The following is a 21,732-nucleotide window of genomic DNA, read 5'->3' on the forward strand; positions in this document are numbered from 1 at the left end:
GGCCATTTTTTAATATTATGTTTTATAGAAATAATTACGTAATTTTGTAATATAACTTTAAAATAAAATTAAAATAGAAAAATTCTTGGATGCAAAGATGTGTGTCGAATTTTATTCTTATTTTTTTAAAAAGATTGAACATTCCAGATAATGTAACTATAACTTGGTCTCACTTTTTTGATATCAAATCTTTTTTACAAATATTAGAATTGAATATTATATACTATTATATATTTCGAAAATTAGACATAAGATTGCGTAATTTTGTAAATATAAACTTAAATAAAATGAAAAGTTCTCGGGTGGAAAAATATCTTGAATTTTATTTTTATTTTTTTAAGAAGATATAATTTGGGTCAATAATTGAAAAACTTTTTTTCCATTAAAAAGTAACACTTTTATATAATATAACTGTAACTTGGCGCCACTTTTAGATATTAAATCTTTTATAATATATTTATTACAGGTGAGTATTATATATTATTTGAACATCAGTAAGATGACTTAATTTTGTAATATAATATTTGGATCTTTGATGTAAAGATATGTGCTTGAGTTTTCACAAACACACTGCGCGTAAACTTGTAATAATCTTTCACATACACACTGCGCGTACACTTGGCGATTTTTTTTACTTTTTTATAAAAAGTAAGTTTATTGTGATATTATTTATTTTGTTGTGTTAAGGATTTTATAAACAGTATATATTTTCATTTTTTGCCACATGATTACATTATAACATAATGATAAATCCTGTACAACTGTATATGTCGGTGCTATATAAAAAAAAATGGAAAAACTGTAAAAGCTTCTGCAAAAAAATAAATAAAATTAAATATCGACAGACATTATAAAAGAAGACACAATTCTTTACTATAAAATTATGATTGCCCTTAATAAATTTATTATATATAATATAGAAATAATTTATATGCAATGAAATATAAGCAAATTTAGTTTAAAGTAAACTTTTGTACAAAAATTATTTATGAAAATTTGAAAATATATTATGTAAAATCTGCATCTATATTTTCATATTATGCTGTTTGTTATATATTTTTATTTAAACTTTTTTGTAAAAATAATATATAAATATCCATTATAAATATCCATTCGCTCGCTCTCGTATCGTTCTTTCACCATCTCACTCGCTCTTTCGCTATCTCGCACGCTCTCGTATTGCTCTTTCACTATCTCACTCGCTCTTTCGCTGTCTCGCTTGTTCTTTCGCTGTCTTTCTCGCTCTTTCGCTGTCTCGCTCGCTCTCGTATGCATACATCACTCCGAAAGATTGACCGCTAGCGCTGCTGCCTCGTAGTGGCGAAAATTGCAACCGTAGCCCATACGGCAACGACGATGATAATAATAATGACGACGTTTCTTAAAAATAAATTTCTATAGAATCGGACTTTGAATTGTAATATCTCCGCTTACAGGACACGTAGAAAAAAATTAAAAACTTTTATTATATAATTTAAACTCAAGCTATCAATTGCGCTTATACAGAACTTGATCGGTTCAGCTGTTATTGAAATCTAATAATCTTGATACTCAGCAACTCGCAGGCTCGCGTAAAGAGACATGCTGGTCTCACGCTCGTGATGCGCTGACGCTTACACTTGGCGACGAGCCACGACTATGTCTCTCGAGCGAAGAACAAATTAAGGCAAAAATGAAGATTAGGGGACCACTTTCCAATAGTCTTGATCTTGACATATATTATTTCTGAGACTGACCTTCAAAAAATTTTAATCATCGGACGTCCTTCGTTAAAAAATTATTACAAAAAGTTATAAAAATTATGATAAATTTTCAGAAAAAATTTTCATTTTACTATAAACTTTCGCTTTACTAAAGTGATGAGTTTATCATATACTAAAATGATATATCCTAGAAAGATTGACAAAGACCCCAACGCAAGAATTGGGTGTGGAGCTTTCATTTCATTTTGTTACAAATCTAATCTTTTATTGTTTTCGTAATTGGCTCTGTAATAGTGGGAGGGGGAGCTTCGCTTCTCCTAACTCCGTACCAGGCGGCTTCGTCCCCTAGATCGCTGACGAGAGGTTTCGCCTCCTCGATCCTCATTCGGGGGGATTTCACCCCCCGAATCCCCTTATCATACATACAGAATCACAACACATACTCAGTCGCTGCATTATGATGCTGACAGATTTCCTGATCAAAAAAGTGTCAATTTTAACGTTTAATATCTTAGTTTGCCAGGCAGACTACCCCGTTTTTCAGATTCTTTTATTTTAAGTGAAATCGCGTCGATTGAACCCAATTTTATCAAAATCGGAAGTGAAGACCGTATTCTAAATAAATACTCAAATATTATTAATTAATATTATTAATTTCGTCAAAACTGTATTTCAAAATTATATTTCTAAAAACATTTTGTTAATAACTTTTTAATGAAGAACGACCGACGCATAAAACTTTTTGAAGATCACTCAGAATCGTGATCTTGACAACATATATCAAGATCAAGGCCATTGAAGGATGGTCTCCTAATCTCCATTTCTTCCCAAATTAATAATGATTATTAATCCACTTAATGAGGCTTTTGTTAGCCTCCATAAATTTGATATATTTTATGGAAACACCAATAATTGAAGCAGAAATAGAATTGAAAGAAAACATTCAAAAATTCTTATTAGATTTTTTCATTACAATAGATTAGAAATAACAGAACAAATACGTCTTGATTGCGAAGAACTTTATAAAGTGCATATTTTTGAAATAATTGAGAATGATGAAGAAGCATGCAGCGAATATAATTTAAATTCTTATGAATGTTCGAGTGATAATATGTACTTTGATAATTCTTATAAAAGGCGAGCTGAATATTGACGAAATATTAACAATGAAGATAATATAAGTAATAAAAAAGGAATCACTCTTTAAAATCCGTGCAGCATAAATTTAGAAGAGTCATCCAAACGTCAATTAAGACGATGGAAAAAATAATTACAATCAGATGAAAATCGTATGGAAAAATTATCCTGCATTTCCCAATTTACACATAATAAATTTACCGCAACTGTTCAATCAGGTCATATAATTCATGATGTAGATTTAAAAAGGTGGGCTCTATAGGCTCAACAAGAAATAGAAAATTTAAGTCTTATGTTTAAAGCATCTGATAGTTGAATAGCAAGATTCAAAAAGTTCTCGAATTGTTTTAAAAAAAATTACAAAGTTTATCATTAAAAAAACACTGGAAGATTCGGTTGATCCGCAAAAAACCACCGAAGATTTTTTAAAAACAGTTTTAAAAACTTCTTATCGAACAGTTCGGATCTGAAAATATTTATAATTCAGATCAAAATGAATTTCAATTAAAAATCCATTTAGGAAGATCATTATCTGATCAAAAAATAAAGACAGTAGAGTGTGATGTTCAATCTGTATCATCGACAATCCATTTGTACACGATACAATCAATAATATGATGATAGCAGGTTGCTATCGCCTTTATTTATTTATTATTTATTTATTATTACAAGAAGCTAATGGCATATTTGAGCCAAGAGTGGAAGAAAATTTGTTCAAACCAATAAATGTTATTGTAAAAGCATCAAACTCTGATAAAATGGCAGCAGGTATATATACATTTCAATTGTTTCTTTTATAATTATTTTAGCAATCTAATAAAATTTAATGTTATTAATGTTATTAATTATTGTTTCATACAGATCATTTTAAATCTTAGTTATTAGAAGTTTTTTTTCCAAATGTAGGTGCTGATAGCGCCCTTTTTATTGATTCTTGAAATGGACATTGTCCCGATATTGTTTTTGATTTAACAGCAGAAAATTGCATTAATACAATAATTCCAAAAGGACTCCAAAAGGAAAAATACAATTAGATGTTTATGAATTTTGGATTTGGAAAAATTGTCGGATACTGTTCTATTATTGAAAAGTGATATAAATTTACATCAACGAATTAATATAATAAAATCACAATCTTTGATACATAATAAGTTACCATCTCCTCGATATTACAACTTATTTAAATATTCGTGGTTTAAAAGTGGACATATAAATGAAAGATCAGAACAATTTAAAAATCCAGTAAAGTTTTAAAAAAATTTTAACAATATGTGATATGGAAAATTGCAACAATATAGCTGAAGGAAGATGATTTTGATGTCTTTATGTTTAAAGCATTTTTTTCGAATATCATTATTGTAATATTTATAATGAATGATATAATATATGAAACTTTATATATTGTGCATTTCCGGTTGTCACTTGCACAATACTTCCTCACTCACTCGTCACGCGGAAATAAATAGAGGCCGTTTATAAAAGAAAGAACTTTAATAAACTCAACAACTAGTTACAGCTCGTTATACAATCTCGCGCTCGCAATCCGCTTGCGGATCATCACCTCTCCAAAACTATTTCGCACGAATCTCAATCGAATCTCTCCAATCAATAAATCAATAATTCATAAACAATGACGCATTGGCAAGGAACGATCTTCTGATCAATACTCGGAAATAAAAAGCGAGCAGACCACCGCTCGGCCATAACAATATTAACAAATCACTATGCTATTAAATTAATATATTATGTGTTTAATAATATTTCAAGGAGAATTAAATCGGTTCCAGACAGTTGTGACAAGTCCCTTGTAAGTGAGCCTAGTGAGCCGCCTACCCATCTTCGCTTTCCTTTTTATCCGTGTGCCGTGTGTACGCGGTTACGCGGCCTCGGCGTATCCTCGCGTCGAAACGCTGTTTTGATTCGGTCAGCGTTTCGATACGGTGTTATCGCGTGTCAACATCCTTGTCGGATTGCACATGGATTCGTTGCAATCGGTAAGGGCGCGTATTGTATTCTTTTAGTTAAACTTATTTTAATATTACATTTTACAAAAATCGAGTTAACCAGAATTTTTGGGATCTGGCTGTCAACGGTATGACGGCAATATAGGTTTTACGTAACTTTGGTTGCGATATCCCCAACAGAATTACTATCTAAAAAATACAATGAGTGGTATAAAAAGTTAATAAGATATCACGAGAAATAAATTTGAATCTAGAATTTGAAATAGTCGTTAGTAAAACTGCGATAGTATATGCTAGATAGTGCCAACTAAAAAAAAATTATAATGAAAGGATTAAGAATGGAAATAATTAGGAATATAGAATTAATAAAATATATAGAATTATATAGAATTAATAAAATTTATGTATATAGTACAAAATAATATGATGAGAACGGGTTAATAAGTATCTTAAAGCAGCCGGTAATACGCGTTCAAATCAAAATATAATATAATAAGAATATAATATAATAATATAATAATAAGAAATGGAAACTTCTATGTTTAGTAAAAAGTTTGGTATAAAGCGGATCAAGGAGAGCGGAGATGTTTGTAAATTGTCAATTTGTAAATTGAGAACTTGTCATTTAAGAATATGTATCATCTCAGATATTAATCTTTTAAATTTTCTTCATCTAAAATTTCTACATCATCCCAATCAAATTCACGTTGTATATTAATTCTATGTTGAGTGATAATTGAGTGTTGAATTATAGCAGGAGATACGGTAGTATTTCGAGTGTCAAGTTAACTGAGAACACTACCGTGTGACTTTATGCGAATCGGCGAGATGCGAGCATCCGAAATTATCGAATCTCAATAACGGCTAAACCGATCAAGTTCTAAGTAGGCTTAATCGGTAGCTTGAATTTGACTTGCATAATAAAAGTATTTTTATTTTTCTGCTACGTGCCCTACGAGTGGAGATATTGCTACGCAAAGTTCGATTTGAAGTTTTTACTTTAAGAAACGTTATCGCCCATGTCCCCATGTACGGTTAGAATTTCTGTCACGAAGGCGCTACTGAATCCAAATAGATCCAATATACACTGCCCATCAATGATTCGCTCGATTCTACAGTGGTCCTGACTTATCGGCCTAATTTATCCGCAGAGTCGATAAGATCTAATGATAAATATGCGCATCGAACGGACACATTAGCAATAATCTAGAATAATAAGAAAAATGATTACACACACACACACACACACACACACACACACACACACACACACACACACACACACACACACACAAATGATTAACACACTAATTCTTTTTATTTGTTCCATCTTTCTTCTCTCTTTTTTTAATTTAGAAAGAAATGCATAAATTATATTTTCATCAATATATTGTTCGTTTGCATCGATTTTTATCTATATAAATATATATTTCGTAATATGTTGTGCTTCGAATGATAAATTATGCTAAATAATTGGTCGAGTATTCTTCTCGTACAATTACTTGCATTCATAATTCATGCACTTATACATGTTTCTAAATTACTACTAATATATCTCTTTTGATAAGCGCATATTTACCATTAATCTTATCGACTCAGCAGATTATTAGACCGATAAGTCAGGGTCACTGTAGGATCCAGCAAATCATTGACGAGCAGAGTACAATATGTCTCGTGAAAAATTAGAAAATTTATCTCTATTACAATCTCTGCTCCTTATGTCACGATTCAGATATTCAATTTTATGATATCATAATAATTTTGAAAAAGAATTAAAGCTACTATCACTTGGGTTTAGAATAAGAAGATTTCAATAAGAATACAAATATACGAATCATTAATTTACATTTTTTAAAAGCAATTATTTAAGTTAAACATTTAACCTTCGAGGTAATGAGACTATAACTTGGCGCCACTTTTTTGATATCAAATCTTTTAATGATGTACATAGGATTGAGTATTAGATATTATTTGATTTCTATTTGATTTTTATGTTCGCTGACTCTAGTTTTTAATATTCTACTAACTTGCCTGACATATGAAGCATTACAGTTTTTGCAATTGATCTTACATACTAAGTTCAAATGTAAATTTTTGGGTAATTTATCTTTCTGTACTTTAATAAATTTGTTCAATTTATTTATATCAACATATGCCAAGGAAACTATAGAGTTTTTAAAAAAGTTTTTAAATTTATCAGATATATAATTAACAAAGAGAATGATGAGTAAAGCAGGCCTCTCATTATCATTATTCTAATTGTTATGTTTGGAATTAGATTTCTGATTATTAAGTTGCTCTAATTTATTGTGTAATCTGTTATTGTTATCCATTGAATGCTATTAAAAATAATATTCAATGGATATCCATTCATTAAAAGAATGATTATGATTTTTTCGAAATTTTTGCTGTGAACTGAGGATGTGAGAGTGGCAAAATCCTATCGATTAAACCTATTATTGTTGCCATTTTTTGTGAGAAAGAGTGGCCTGAATAATAATTCAAGTATCGTATAGAACAAGTAGGTTTTTGGTACTAATCATATAAATTAACGAGTTTTTTTTAAATAACAACAAGAATGTTTAGCTTATCTCCTCCCGATATTATTGTAAATTTTAACCTTGGATGGTAAGAGTTGAAAGTGTTAAGTAACATATCAATATGTGATACCTGAATTGCAAGTACTATGTCGTCAACATATCTAAAGTAAAATGCAGGTTTAAATAGAAGATTAAGAGTGTGATTCTAAATCTTGTAGGACTAGATCAGCAATTATCGATGACAATGGAGATAATCCATTGGACCGTATTACAGTAATAATGTGATATATCCACTAGAAAAAGAGGATATTTAATTATTACTGTGATATGGGTTGGGATAATACTCTACCGGAGGTAAACGGGACATCACACTGTCTCTATGTATACACTCATCAACGCGAAACGAAGTTTCACATGGACTTCTAACTTTCTACATGAAACGAGTTTTCGCATAAATTTAGCGAAATTTATTCCACTTCTTCCGTGCTTACAGAAAAAGCTGCATCTATTGTTCTACTTTACGTTTTTGACTTCCACGCGAAACGAGATCTATCTCATACCATCACCTGCATATAGAGTGAAACAAGGTCTATAATTATACTGTATATAAGTTTCAATTTCCACGATAAGCAAAGTTCATTCTCATACCATTACATATAAGTTCACATTTATTAATGAAAAGGTCGCATAAATTTTAACTTATATTTACATTTGAATAGTTTTTTGAATGTTTACACTATTTATTTTTTTCACTGTTTATCTTCTATAGTTATGAATTCCTTCCTATTCGATGCGTGCTAATATTTCATTCTCAAACATCCAATATAAAAACTTGGATATTTATTTACGTGTATGTGTTACGTCCAACTCGGATAATTCCTCACGAATCGTTGGGCATGGAAGGGCGTATCAGAGGTTTCTATTTTTTTACTCGCGAGGACAAGCTCACAAGCCAAGCATACGTCTCGGAGTACAGGTCAACGTTCTGACAACGCTGTGATTCTGACTCAGAGACGTGCGCCCATCGGTCCATTTTCGGATCAGAAAATTTAATCTCTTTAACTTAGAATAGGATCCAATGCGACTCTTAAAGGTAGAGGGAACGAGGGAGAAAATTTTAAATAAAAAGAAACATTTAAATTAAATTGCGTCTACATTTAATTGTCAAAATATTACAAGTGATTTATAATACATTTATGAATCTTACATTTGAATTTCTATATATATATATATATATATATAGAATATCGGATTGGACCGGAGAGTAGGACGGAGAGGAAATATCAGAAGAGTAGAGTTTCAGAGCAACTCGTGGTTTTGTCCCTTGGTTGCAAAACCTCAGATGGCCCTCCTGAGGGCTAGTTTGACTCGTCGAGCTCGCTTGTTGCGGTAGTAACGAAGCCACTTTAAGGCCCGCCTCCGTCTCTGGGACTCGGAAAAGGAGGATATTATCGATCTCACTGTAGGAATTTTTAAAAAATAAATAAGCGAACAAAGGAAATTGTTGGTGAGAGAGAGATATTGCTGCTCGTGAACTCTAGGGCTTCTTCCAAAATATATCGGGAGGCCGAGAGATCCGACGGCGGAAGAAGAGGTAGAGAAGAAAAAAAAGAAAATGCAGGAAAGCAATTTTACCGAGTTATTGGTCATGAACCAGCTGAGCGCTCCAAAACACTTTGAGAGCCCAAAAGGTTCCCTTTTACCTTGCCAAAGCAAGGTAAAAGGGAGGAAAGAAGAGAATAAAAAGAAGGGCAGAGGATAGAAGAGATGTAAGGGAGAAAGAAGTAAAAGAAATATAGGGAAGAAGAGACTCGAAATAATTATTAGTAAGTTATTGATATTTTAGAACTTACTATTTTTCTAATTCACAATAGCGGGAACAGATGAGACTTCGGAACCTGGAAGGTGATGCACGTAGGAGCGATGTCACCGGGAAGACCCTTGGTTACTAAGAACTCACTTCCACTCAAAAAAAGTTGGAATGACCGGATCCGAGACTTCGGCGAAAAACGAATTGAATGTATTGTGTGTATTGTGGGTAGTGTACTGACTGAACTGACTACTGTGCCCTTACAGGGCGCTATGTATATATATATGTGTATATATATATATATATATATATATATATATATATATATATATATATATATATATATAAGCGCCCTGTAAGAGCAACTCGATCTTGTTTATTTCATTATTATTATTTGCGTAACCAGAGGTCCACGTGTCACTTTTCGGCATCCTATTTTCCGAGAACAAAAATAATATGAAAATGATTATAATAATCCGCGTAATCGACAGCCCGCGTGTTTCATTCATTTCCTGTTTTGCCTTGTTTTTTTGAAATTGAACTAGTGGTGTGAAGATTCCACTGATCGTGACCAGTGGCCCGCATGCTTATCATTCTTTCTGTTTCGATATCTTGTTTTTCTCAACAGAAAAATATAAAAGTCTGACATCTGTTTATTTGTATAACTAAATAATAAGAACTGATTCTCAGAAGAAAAGAATCGTGCAGTCGACTCGAACATAACAGTAGTATACGTAGGAATATCCATATGTAAACTTCGTTTAATATTAAATTTTTCATTGTCAATTGTCATTTACGTACAAATCTTAATATTCATAAATCTTCTCTTTGTTATAATAATTTTCTAGTAAACAATGACTAAAATCTTTTAGTTGTTACTTAAGATGATGATCTTAACGATATATATCAAAGTCAAGCAGACCAGAACTGATTCCATTGTTGTCAATATTTATCCTGAAATGGATAATATATTTCATTCTGATTCTTACAATGACAACTTACTACACACTTAAAATAACAGAAATAACAGATATAGCAGATTCATTTTAAGTAAATATTATCAAAATTTTAGAGTTGCTGAGCGCTCATTTCGCGACCGATATTCTAATAGGTGCCATCCAAATGACATAGTAATTTAGAATTGCATATTAAGACTTCGACAAGATCGAATTCATCAGACCCGTAGATGACGAAGATTGTATGAACTCATAGTTTTAGGCGTTATTGCTATAAAGCCCAAAATAAGTGTCCGCACAATAAGTATTATCTATGTACAGAACCTCTAGTAGAGAGAAGCAAGAACTAGGTTCAGTTACTCCGCGATTGGCTGGCATCAATATGAGCAGATTTGGACATTGCGACGCAATGCAATGATATTTATACAGATGTTGGTGACACATATGAGGTTGGTGATAGTTGATTATATTAATAATTGTGCTTGAAATTAATATATACTAAAATTTATAAATTTAAGGAAAAATTAAATTAAATTAAAATTAAAAATATACATCCGCATGCAACCGTACTTCGTAATTATAACTCTATTTTTACAATTTGATTGAACCTTTTTTACAATTTAACCAAATTTAATTTATATTAATTTACCGAATGTATTATATCTGCGTTGCGAAATATTTGCATAGTTTTCTTTATGTTTCAACAATTTATTGAACTTTATTTATATAATTCAACCGAATTTTATACATTTTTACCGAACTGATTATATCTTTCTTGAGCGTTTTCGTTAAGATCATCGTTATATAATTTAAGTTTTGTTTTTATTAATTTTTAATTTTCACACTGAAGATGACCTAATATAAGATCGAAATGACGTATGTTTTTCTGTTTATCAATTATTTATGTATTGTTTATTAATTATTTATATATCGACTTTTCTCTATTAACGATAAACATTATTCGCATGAACATACTATTTTCGCTTTTATGCTCCTTATTATTTAATTTTTGAAGTTAATAAGCGCCTTTTAAGTACAAAATTTAAAATTAAAAAATTAAAATATTTAACAAAAATATTTAACAAAATTTATAATTTAACAAAAATTATAAATAAACTTTATTAGAAGAAATATGCATTTAGTCATTAAGTTATTTATGTTTATTTAGAGTTTATGAATGATTATTTGGTGACATACAAAATTCTTAAATAAATTATTGTACTTACATTACAGGTAATGTGCTATTGCATATATTACAAGCATCGTTCACTATCATCGAGTTGTATCACATACAAATGTTCTAATAGAAGCGATCAAGGCTATACATTAGTCAGATATTCGCAAGATGAGATCTTAAAAAGAAATGAATTACTGCGGTTAGAGGCAAGAACTCATCTCCTAGCAGTTCTTAAAAACTTTGCGTAGTTAGTAACAATGTGCGATATGCTCTGATTTTATATTTCAGAAGATAAACATGTAATAATGTATTATTAAATTCACAACATGTTTATGATTTTTCTGTAGGTACATTTTCAATCATCGAAAATCGAATTTTTTGCTGGACGCAAATGGGTAAAGTCTGATTCAGTTCCACCCCATTTTTTTTCCATCATGTTTATCTTTTGAAATGCAAAATCAGAGCATATTGTACATTACTACTAACTTCGCAAAGTTTTTGAAAACTGCCAAGTGACCAGTTCTTGTCACTTCCAACCATAGCAATCCATTCTCCTTTTAAGGTCTCATTTTGCGGATATCTAACTAATCTATAGCTTTGGTCATCTCTATTTATATACAATGCAACTTAATGACATAATGAACGTGCTTGTAATATACGTAATATGCCTGTAATATAAGTACAATAAATTATTTAAGACTTTTGTAGGTCATTAAATAATAATTCACAAACTCTAATAAACATAAATAACTCAATGACTAAATGCACATCTCTTCTAATCAAAGTTTATTTATAATTTTTGTTAAACATTTTAATTTTTTAATTTTAATTTAATTTTTCCTCAAATTTATAAATTATTATATAATAATTATATATAAATTATTATATATAATTTCTAGTATATAATATTAATTTCAAGCACAATTATTAATACGATCAACCTCAAATGTTTCACCAACATCTGTTCAAATGATAACACACATTGGCGTCGTAATGGCCAATTCTGCTCACATGGATGCCAGCCAATCGTGGAGTAGCTGATCATATGACCCAGTTGTCGCTTCTTTCTACTAGAGGTTCTCTAGTTCGATTATCGGTCCACAATAGGTATTTAATCTTTAAGCCGTAAGAAATTGACCAATCATAGTCGATTATTCTTTTCATATTCGATTATAATTGGTCAATTTCTTACTTCTTAAAACTTAAATCACCTATTGTGGACCGATACTAAGAAAGGTATTACAAAATTTCTTAAGGTTTTAAAATTACGTAATTTCTTCGCTCGCCAAGAGATTGCGCGCATAGTCACTTTGACGAGATAACTATGGCAGTAATAGTAACAGTTTTTATTGAACATCCCTCGTATATACATACATGTTTTGACATTGCCAGTTCGATGCATATCTATCACGCTCACCTCTGAATAAAGGTCAGTTGATAAGGAAAATCATCATTAAATTGCAATAGATTTATATGTAAAGCATTGTAATTTGAACAGCGCAGAATGTGTAATAAGATTCAGTTCCTTACGTTGTAACTGACAAGGGAAATCAGTTGACGGATCGGGGAATTTTGAAGCGCTTTATACAGGTTGTTCTTGGGCGAAAAAGAACGATACGTGTCCGACTGTTTCAGCAAATGGTCTGTAATTCGAAAAAATCGATTTTTAAAAAAATGAGTCTAGTCGATCGATATACGAACGGGACACTTTATATATTTGATTGCTATTACTAAGCAATAACAGCGATAGTACAGTTAATAAGAGGTTGATCTTGTACGAAGTAGAGCGTGTGTTCGAATTTCATCGCGTATACCTTTTTTTATTAAAAATTTGTTCTTATCTGTAATTATGCTGTAGATGTACACTTAAAAGATTATTTATTTAATTATATCAGTATATAAAAATATATATAAAATTAATATTTAATATTTAATATTTAATAATAATAATAAATATATATATTAATACTTAATATTTAATAACAAGGAAAATATTGAAGAAATTACAATGCCTGATCAATATATAAATTCAAGAAATTTCTAGACTTTTGTTACTAATTGTTACAAATGCTTTTGTTAAAGTTAGTTATTTACAGTCTTTGAAAACATAACAGTCAAAAACTGTGTTTTACCTTACTAGTAACAAATCTCCATAAAAGAAGTACTTTACTTAACGTTCCAAATGTTTTAATTTCCAATATGTTTTACATCATGTTTCAGGAGTCGATATCGAGCTGGACCGACGCGAAAATTTCGTCGACGAGCCGTCTTGAAAAATGGTGATTGCAACGTGCTGCAATCGCGTATCTCTCGAAGATCCCTACGTTTTCTGCAAGACATTTTTACAACTTTAGTGGATACACAATGGCGGTGGACGTTACTGTGCTTCATTTTAAGTTTTCTTCTATCTTGGCTGGGTTTTGCAATGATTTGGTGGCTGATTGCCTTCACTCATGGTGATTTCGAGGAACATCATTTACCACCCTTTCAAATAGAAAACAACTGGACACCGTGTGTTTACAATATTTTCAGCTTTACTAGCTGTTTCCTTTTTAGTATCGAAACTCAGCACACTATCGGATATGGTAGTCGCTCCACAACTGAAGAATGCCCGGAAGCTATATTTATTATGTGTATTCAAAGTATCGCTGGCGTTATGATCCAAGCTTTTATGGTAAGCATTTTTAAAAAATGTTGAATCTTTTGATGTCTGATATATAATTAAGTTTAATAAATAAAGATTAATCATAGGTGGGTATCGTATTCGCTAAAATGACTAGACCGAAACAACGTACTCAAACTCTATTATTTTCGCGAAATGCCGTGATTTATCAACGAGATGGTGAGCTTTGTCTCATGTTTCGAGTGGGTGATATGAGGAAGAGTCATATAATTGGTGCAAGCGTTCGCGCCCAAATAATTCGTAGTAGAACAACCAAAGAAGGTGAAATTCTATCTCAACACCAGCAGGAACTAGTGGTAGGTACCGATGGTGAAAATGGAGATTTATTTTTCATTTGGCCAACTACTATAATCCATCGGATCAATGAATCATCGCCCTTCTTTGATATGTCTGCTGAGGATATGTTAACTGAACGTTTCGAAGTTGTTTTGATCTTAGAAGGTACTATTGAATCTACTGGACAAACTACTCAAGCTAGATCAAGTTATCTACCGCAAGAGATTTTATGGGGTCATCGTTTCGACCCCATGGTAAGCTATTCAAAGGAGCGACAAGGTTATGAAGTAGACTATTCTCTGTTTAATAGTACTACTCAGGTTGATACCCCACTATGTTCTGGCAAGGATCTTGCAGAATTTTATAAGGCACAGGATGATCTTCGTCACGGAACTGGTAAGTAATTACATAATTTACCTCTCATGTAAATCTTCAAATGATTTTCTTAACGTTTGGTTTACGAAGTATAAAAAACATTACCAATAAATAACACCAACAATAAATTAATTTCTTCGGATGCATTTATTTATAATTTTCACTATTGTAATTATTCAATCATTGCATTTCAAATGTAATAAAAATTTAATTTATAAAAAGTTTTATAAAATTATAACACTCTTATTACAAACTCAAAGTTAAAAGAATAACATAGAAAGAATTACAAATATTTTATTTAATAAAATTTAGATTTCTGATTTTTTGTGAAATTGTATACCAATATAGATTTATGATTATCAAGATATGAAATGTTAATAAAAAGAAAATTACCTGTGTTATCTATTTATACTGCACTTAACAATTATATTGCAATCAATTGAACATGCTTAACAATTAATATTGTCGTGATCGCAGCGGACACACACATGATTCACTCGCGCTCATACTCACTCGCGTAAATAACGAGATTGTTATTTAAAAGAAACAAACTTCATTATTATGAAATAATAGCACAAAGGAAAGCGTAATCAAAGCAGTTACTCCGCAGCTGCAATCACAATCCGCCAAACAACAACCGTCGCTATATCGGTTTTCTTCTTCGAGGGAATTTCTTCTTCTCAATCAATATTCGGGGGGCAACGACGAACGGATCACCACTCGTAACAATTTTGTGTTGGTTTAATATATGATAATTTTTAATACATATTTGATATTACTTTTCAACAAAATCTCTTCAAAAAAATAAACAAAAAGTAATTGTTTCTCATAGTCTTTGGATACAATTTTGCATGTGAAATTACTCTATCAACATTTATAGACATCAATGTTTTAACACTCGGAACATTTAAGAAAAACATTTACGATCACGGTCAAATCTTGATGCATAATAGTATAAATTCAATAGAATATTCAATAGATATTTTACTGTCAAACTTGTATCACAATGATTAATACAATTAAGCTAATATCGCAATACGTTAAGATATAGTTTTAAATTAATTTAGATTCATAGTTGTATTCAAAGAAATAAAATAACACTTAGAAAAATAACTTTCTAAATATTTAATTTTAAGTTGTATAAGTGATTCAAAAACATTTACAGTTTATATAACAGTCTATGTTTTATTTCACCTGAGATTTGCATTTAGTAATATTCGTAGAAGTGATCAGTATCACTTTATGAAAGGAACTTGTTTAATTAAAAATACTGTTTGATAATAAGAAAATAGATTAAATGTTGGGCCGGCAATTTAATCTGTTAATCTAATTCATTATCCCAATATCGTTGATAAAATAGCCTGAGTGACACATTACGTGAAAATAGTTTTTTGATCTTTAGAACGATTGCCCTATGTAACCTTTGTATAACCTTTTCACTTGATTAGTAGAATGAAGAGTAAGATAAATAATTGTTAAAATAGTAAATATTTGTTACTATTTTCATTATAAACCTGATTTCTGCACTTTAAATAATCTTAATGTACTCTGGCTTCAAAATATTACACAGCAGAATAATTCGGATATCGCCTATTCGAAGTTTAATTTGATTAATATTTGATGATAATTTCTGTAATATTCGTTTAAAACAATATAATATCAATTTCTAATGAAGAGTAACTTGTCATAATTATTGCACGTACGAGATGTGTTTGAAAAGTAATGGACATGGCATTAGAGATCTGGCAATATTGTATTTATGCCATTAAAACCAGTTGAACAATACACTTTTATTAATACTTTTATAATACAAGTTTCTAGCCGACAATATGTCTGATTTAATAATAAGTTTTGTAAGTGTGTTGTAGCGTTACAAAAATGGAAAAATATAATTTTGAACAGCGCTGTGTAATAAACTTCTGTGTCAAACTAAAACGCAAAGAGAACGATTCAGAAGAAAGAGTAATCATATTCGGCCGGAGTTAGCGCACTCTTGGATGCTCCATCACGACAACACGGTACCTGATATCACACGATCTCTGTGATCGAATTTCTAATCAAAAAGAATATTTTATTAATTTCCTTCATACACGCCTGATCTGACAAGAGAAGCTTCCGATTTTCGGATCATTGATTTTTTTAAACTTTTTGATGAATTGGTATAGAAGTAACAAATATTATTCGAAGACGATGCATTTCTCAACTATTTAAACTTTAGCTCCATTAGTGTCCCAGCAAAAACGTTCGTCAAATCTGACGCACCGGATTAGGTACTGCGCTCAAAAAATGAAAGCCTTAATATTTTATAATTTTTTCTTTTTTTACACAGTTTTTTTATTTATTTAAATTTTCTTATTCTTGTTTTTTTTTTTTTTTTTTTTTTTTTTTTTTTTTTTTTTTTTTTTTTTTTTTTTTTTTGGAGTAAAAATGGATGATGCTAACATAACGATCAATTGGGATATATATTGTAGTCAATTGGATAAATTGAACACCACGAGAATTTGGAATTGGTGAATCGCAAAGATGTCATCTTTCATCATAACAATGCCAGGTCGTATACATCCCTACAAATCCGGCCAAAATCACTTACGTTGGACTTGTTTTACCGCATCCTCCATATTCTCTAAATTTCGTCTCTTTAATTACCATCTTTTTTAGAATGGATAATACTTTGTTTCCGAATAAGCCGTCAAACAACACTTAAAATAGTTTTTCGTCAAGAAAAACAGGAAGTTTTTTGTGCGAGGTTATAAGACTGCCCGAAAAATGGCTAAAGATGATGCACCACTATCAATATATTTGTGATTAAAGTTATTGCCCTCTAGAATAGAAAAATCATTTTTCATTTACAGATAAAAAATCACACAAAAATATTGTCCAACCTAATATATTATTCTCCAAGTAAAATACATTACAAAAGTTACATATTTGCTCTAGAGCCTTTCCCTTTCTTTAGTTATTTAGATATTCAGTTCTCAGCTGCTTGTACGCATTCTTTTCTTGTTTACTTTTCTTGTCTTCTTTTCTTATTGACCTGATTTTTCTCGCTGTTTATAATGTTTATAGTATCTTCACTGAGTTGATCATCTGTATTACGTCTAAAGAAAGACTAAGATTGATATTCATAATCAGCTATTACATTTAAGATCTTAAATAAGCCTTAAAGTAAGACCTTAAATAAGCACATACAGCTACCCTATTGAAATGTTATTTTAGGACGATCTTAAATATAAGAACTGACTACGAATATCGGCCTAAGTAATCTCTTATAACTGACGAAATTATCTCTACAAATTCGATTATTATATTAATTGTACTTATTAAGTATATGTGTCTTCCTAATTCTAATAGACGATTGCTGATACGCCTTTCCTCTGCTTTCATAATCCTTATTTGATTACAATCAATTATTTCTCTTAAGATAGTTTCTCTTAAGATAGCTATAGGATATTAAAGTTTTTCATACAGATGGAATTTCAAGATTACATTTCTGATTCGTAATTGTTTCCTTCCGTAATTGCACCTTGCTTGTTACTTTTTCAAGAAACTTATTCTGAATATTTTTGCGCAATCAATCGAAAAATCATCTTTTACTACATACATGGTTAATATGATTTTTTTATCTCCTAAGATTGTTCTGATTTTTCTAATGCAGGAAGGGAAAGAAATGAAAAAAACTTGGTCGAAACTACAATAAATATTAGTACTTAATTGATATTTAATAATAAAATATACATAAAATACATATATTAAAATATACTGTTGTAGCCATAGACCTGCAACTAGATATATTCCACATAGCAACAAGCGATTTACGAAAAGGATCTTTTGAAAGACTACGAAAGTGCAAAATTGCAGAAACTGCGATCAGTCTTTCGAAAGACCGCAGGAACGCGTCGTATAAAACGATTGCGAAAAGTCGATCAGTCGATCATAAATTTCTTTTCCTTTTTACTGATCGACCCGTGCGCAATATTGATTTAGTAATACCATGCAATCGATCGATGAACCCAATCAGAACGCTGATCAGGCATTTATTATCAATATAATATAATCAGTTACCTGAGGATAGGAACGCGAAGTTATACTAAGAATTAACCAGAGCGGTAATCTATCACGATCGCAACCCGTCGCTGAGTTTCACGCGAGTTAAGATAAGCAAGTATCATGTAATGACCGTCGGCCTCCCACGCAACACGAGCCGTGCCGGATCGCACAAATTCGAGTGCGAGAGTAAATATTGTAAATCGCTGTCAGACGCTGTCAAGTTATAAAACATTGTAGCCCTAAAACATTTGCAAACATTGTGCAATTAACCTAATAAATTTCTCAGTTTATCAATAAAGTGAGTGTACGTGATTTTGAAGAGAACCCTTTACTCAACGATCCTGCTCGAGGATTCAACTCTTCAGGCTTAGCGAACTCGACTTTCCTAGATAATAAGTTCGTGTCCATCCGGAGTATAACAATTTGATGGCAACGGTGGGATTGTCAAAATCATTCCCAAGATCATTAACTTACGAGGATCACTGACCAAGCCAGCAGAATCAAAGGGTAAGTCCTGACGTACCAAACTACGGGAGGAAAAACTTTCCCAAAAAGGGAGGAAAAACTTTCAAGTAATAAAATCTGCAGTAACAGACTAAAGGCTACAGACAGAAGAAACAATTTTTTCTTTTCACCCTCAAATCGAAATTTCAAGACCTGTGGAAAACAGGCGGACGGAGAAGGCCCCGTCAGAAAACAAGTCGCCCACAAAACTGTGCCAGAGTAGTGAAAATTCAGCAGAGTGCCGATTTAAGATAGAAAGAATGTCCAGTGGCAGCGAAGCAACGATCGGAGTCCCACGAGCACCGAATGCCAGCCAGCGTCGTCCATGTACATCGACACCAGGCAGCAAGGACACTTCATCGACATGCACTACTACCAGCGTAGTTAGCCGACACGCCGGTACAGACAACAATGACCATGCGAGCGATCATATGTCTACTAATGTGAGTCTGAAATAAATTTTATATGTATGCGAATGCCTAGAGCGAGGGACATAGCTAAACCGGCGATCTGGCCAAAACCATGGCTCTCCAATAAATTAGCTAGGAGCGCGAATACCGTCTCAGCGATAGATACCACCAAGAGCGCATTATTAGATATACGTAATTGCATACGCCGAGTTTTAGAATATTTTCCTGACAGCGATATGTCTATGTAATAACCGAACGCGAATTCCCATGCGACGCAAACGATTTCAGCCTACTCATGCTAAACGATATCGATTCCCACATTGACACACACGTACAGTCACGACGCTCTCACAGACTTCACGACGGCAGCATATTTAGTTCAAACGATATATACCAAGCACTGATAAGTGAAATGGCAAATCCTTCGGCAACCAATTCTCTAAACCTCCCGACCGAAGAAATTGAGAATGAAATACGAAATTTAAGACATACCATCGACGAATCACATTTAATGCGCCATAAAATGCGTTGCTATGCGAATTTCTGCATGAAATACGCGAATTACGCATACAGTTTACAGAATAAAATGGAATGCGCGACTGCCCGACGAATGAAACAGGGCCTCGCAAGATTTTCATCCACATCCATTAGACTTCACTTACGCTCATTTTAAGATGTAAGAAACCAATTCGAAAACTCGCTAGTGTTTTTAACGCTGAAGGACGCATGTAATATGATCCCGAATACAGAGATCGAGTCGACGACACCTCACGTAGTAGAGTATATAAGTTTCTCAATGTCAATACATACGCGATATACACCCCGCGGATGAACACATTACTTGAAGCCATCCTTTGCACCAAATTTAAGAGCAAGGTTATGATGGACTTCCGTACGCGAGATATAGTAAACTTTGAGCAATTAAAGCGAGAATTAGAAAAAAAATACTTGAACAAACGGAGCACCGCTCATTTGCAACTTGAATTTAATTCGCTTAAGCAAAAACCGAATGAGAGCGCGCAAGAATTCGGCAGACGAATAGATAACGTAAACATGGAACTACGAATCCATGGAAGAAGACAAGAACCACACTGTCGAACAACAACGTGCGATTTTAGAAAACATAAAAGAGCAGGCGTTACATAATTACCAGAATGGATTACACGAGGACATTAAATTAATCGCGCGATCGCAACGATATAAAACAAAGAAGCAATCGGGGGCTAGTGCAGAGGAGAAAACGCGAGGGTCCAGCACACGAGTACCCGCATATAGAAGCCGAAATATATATAATTCTAACACGACACAAACTCGAAGCCCGCGTTGCAACAAATGCGAAAAAATCGATTACAGGCGTGATTGCAGGATTAGCCATTTTGCAAATAAATTTACTTTGTCTAAGAAGAGCAATCCCACGTAAACGCGATAAAAAAACAATGTAGTTATTGCAAAAAGATAGGGCATTTGCGCCAGAAATGCTGGATATTAAACGGAAAACCGAAAAAAATAATAGAAATACATCAGAAAAAAATTCTTTCAATTCGCGAAAAAAAAAGTACGTGAAAAATTTGAAAAATAAGACGAAACCGACGAAGGTAAATCGACCTCCCCGTGTTCCGTATCAGAGTATCGCGTGACATACATCAAAGGACATCGCTCGTTAACACTGGACTAAACGCGATCACATTACCTGTTGCAGAAGCCAAAAGTAGAAAAATGAACTTCTTATTCGATACGGGCGCATCAGCGACGATAATAAAATTGAAATATTTATTAGACGTTCTAATTTAAAAAAATGAAAAAATTAAATTAACCGGCAGGACATGAAATAATAACACTAGGTAGAACACATTACAATCGAGCTATCTCAAAAAAAGATATAACACCCGGTATATATGGTGTGAGATAATGCACTAATGGAATATGACGTGATCTTAGGAGCGGACTTCATTTGGCGATATATAATCATTTGATAGTAAGACAAATTCTGTACAATTCAGAAATACAAATTTCAAGCTACACAGGCGTGTGACCTTAGGACCGCACAGTGAAACAATCGTACAAGTCACGATAAATCAAAACAAAATCAAATTAATGAAACCGGAAGAAATGATAGCTGGAATTTTTATCGGATGTTTTCTAGTCGAACC

The 21,732-nt window shown here is 32.1% G+C and overlaps 1 protein-coding gene and 1 pseudogene across 10 annotated transcripts in view; both read left to right on the top strand.

Moving 5' to 3' along the window:
• The window catches only part of LOC105429627 (Inwardly rectifying potassium channel 2), a 241,099-nt gene that overhangs the window by 183,663 nt on the left and 35,704 nt on the right, over positions 1 to 21,732 (top strand). For 6 of the 10 annotated variants that reach the window (XM_089076427.1, XM_089076431.1, XM_089076432.1 and 3 more), the window contains 2 exons: positions 13,508 to 13,961; positions 14,039 to 14,642. In XM_089076427.1, the coding sequence (XP_088932553.1) occupies positions 13,508 to 13,961; positions 14,039 to 14,642 (1,058 nt within the window). Of the gene's footprint in view, positions 1 to 12,560; positions 12,717 to 13,507; positions 13,962 to 14,038; positions 14,643 to 15,194; positions 19,616 to 21,732 lie in introns of those variants that run through there. The other 4 variants (XR_016139131.1, XR_016139132.1, XM_089076433.1 and 1 more) reach the window with 3 other exon arrangements.
• LOC148936814 (uncharacterized) lies at positions 117 to 9,472 on the top strand (annotated as a pseudogene).

Source organism: Pogonomyrmex barbatus, unplaced genomic scaffold (genome assembly GCF_055798465.1).
Source record: "Pogonomyrmex barbatus isolate J1 unplaced genomic scaffold, ASM5579846v1 scaffold2, whole genome shotgun sequence".
In the NCBI taxonomy this organism is placed as follows: Eukaryota; Metazoa; Arthropoda; class Insecta; order Hymenoptera; family Formicidae; genus Pogonomyrmex; species Pogonomyrmex barbatus.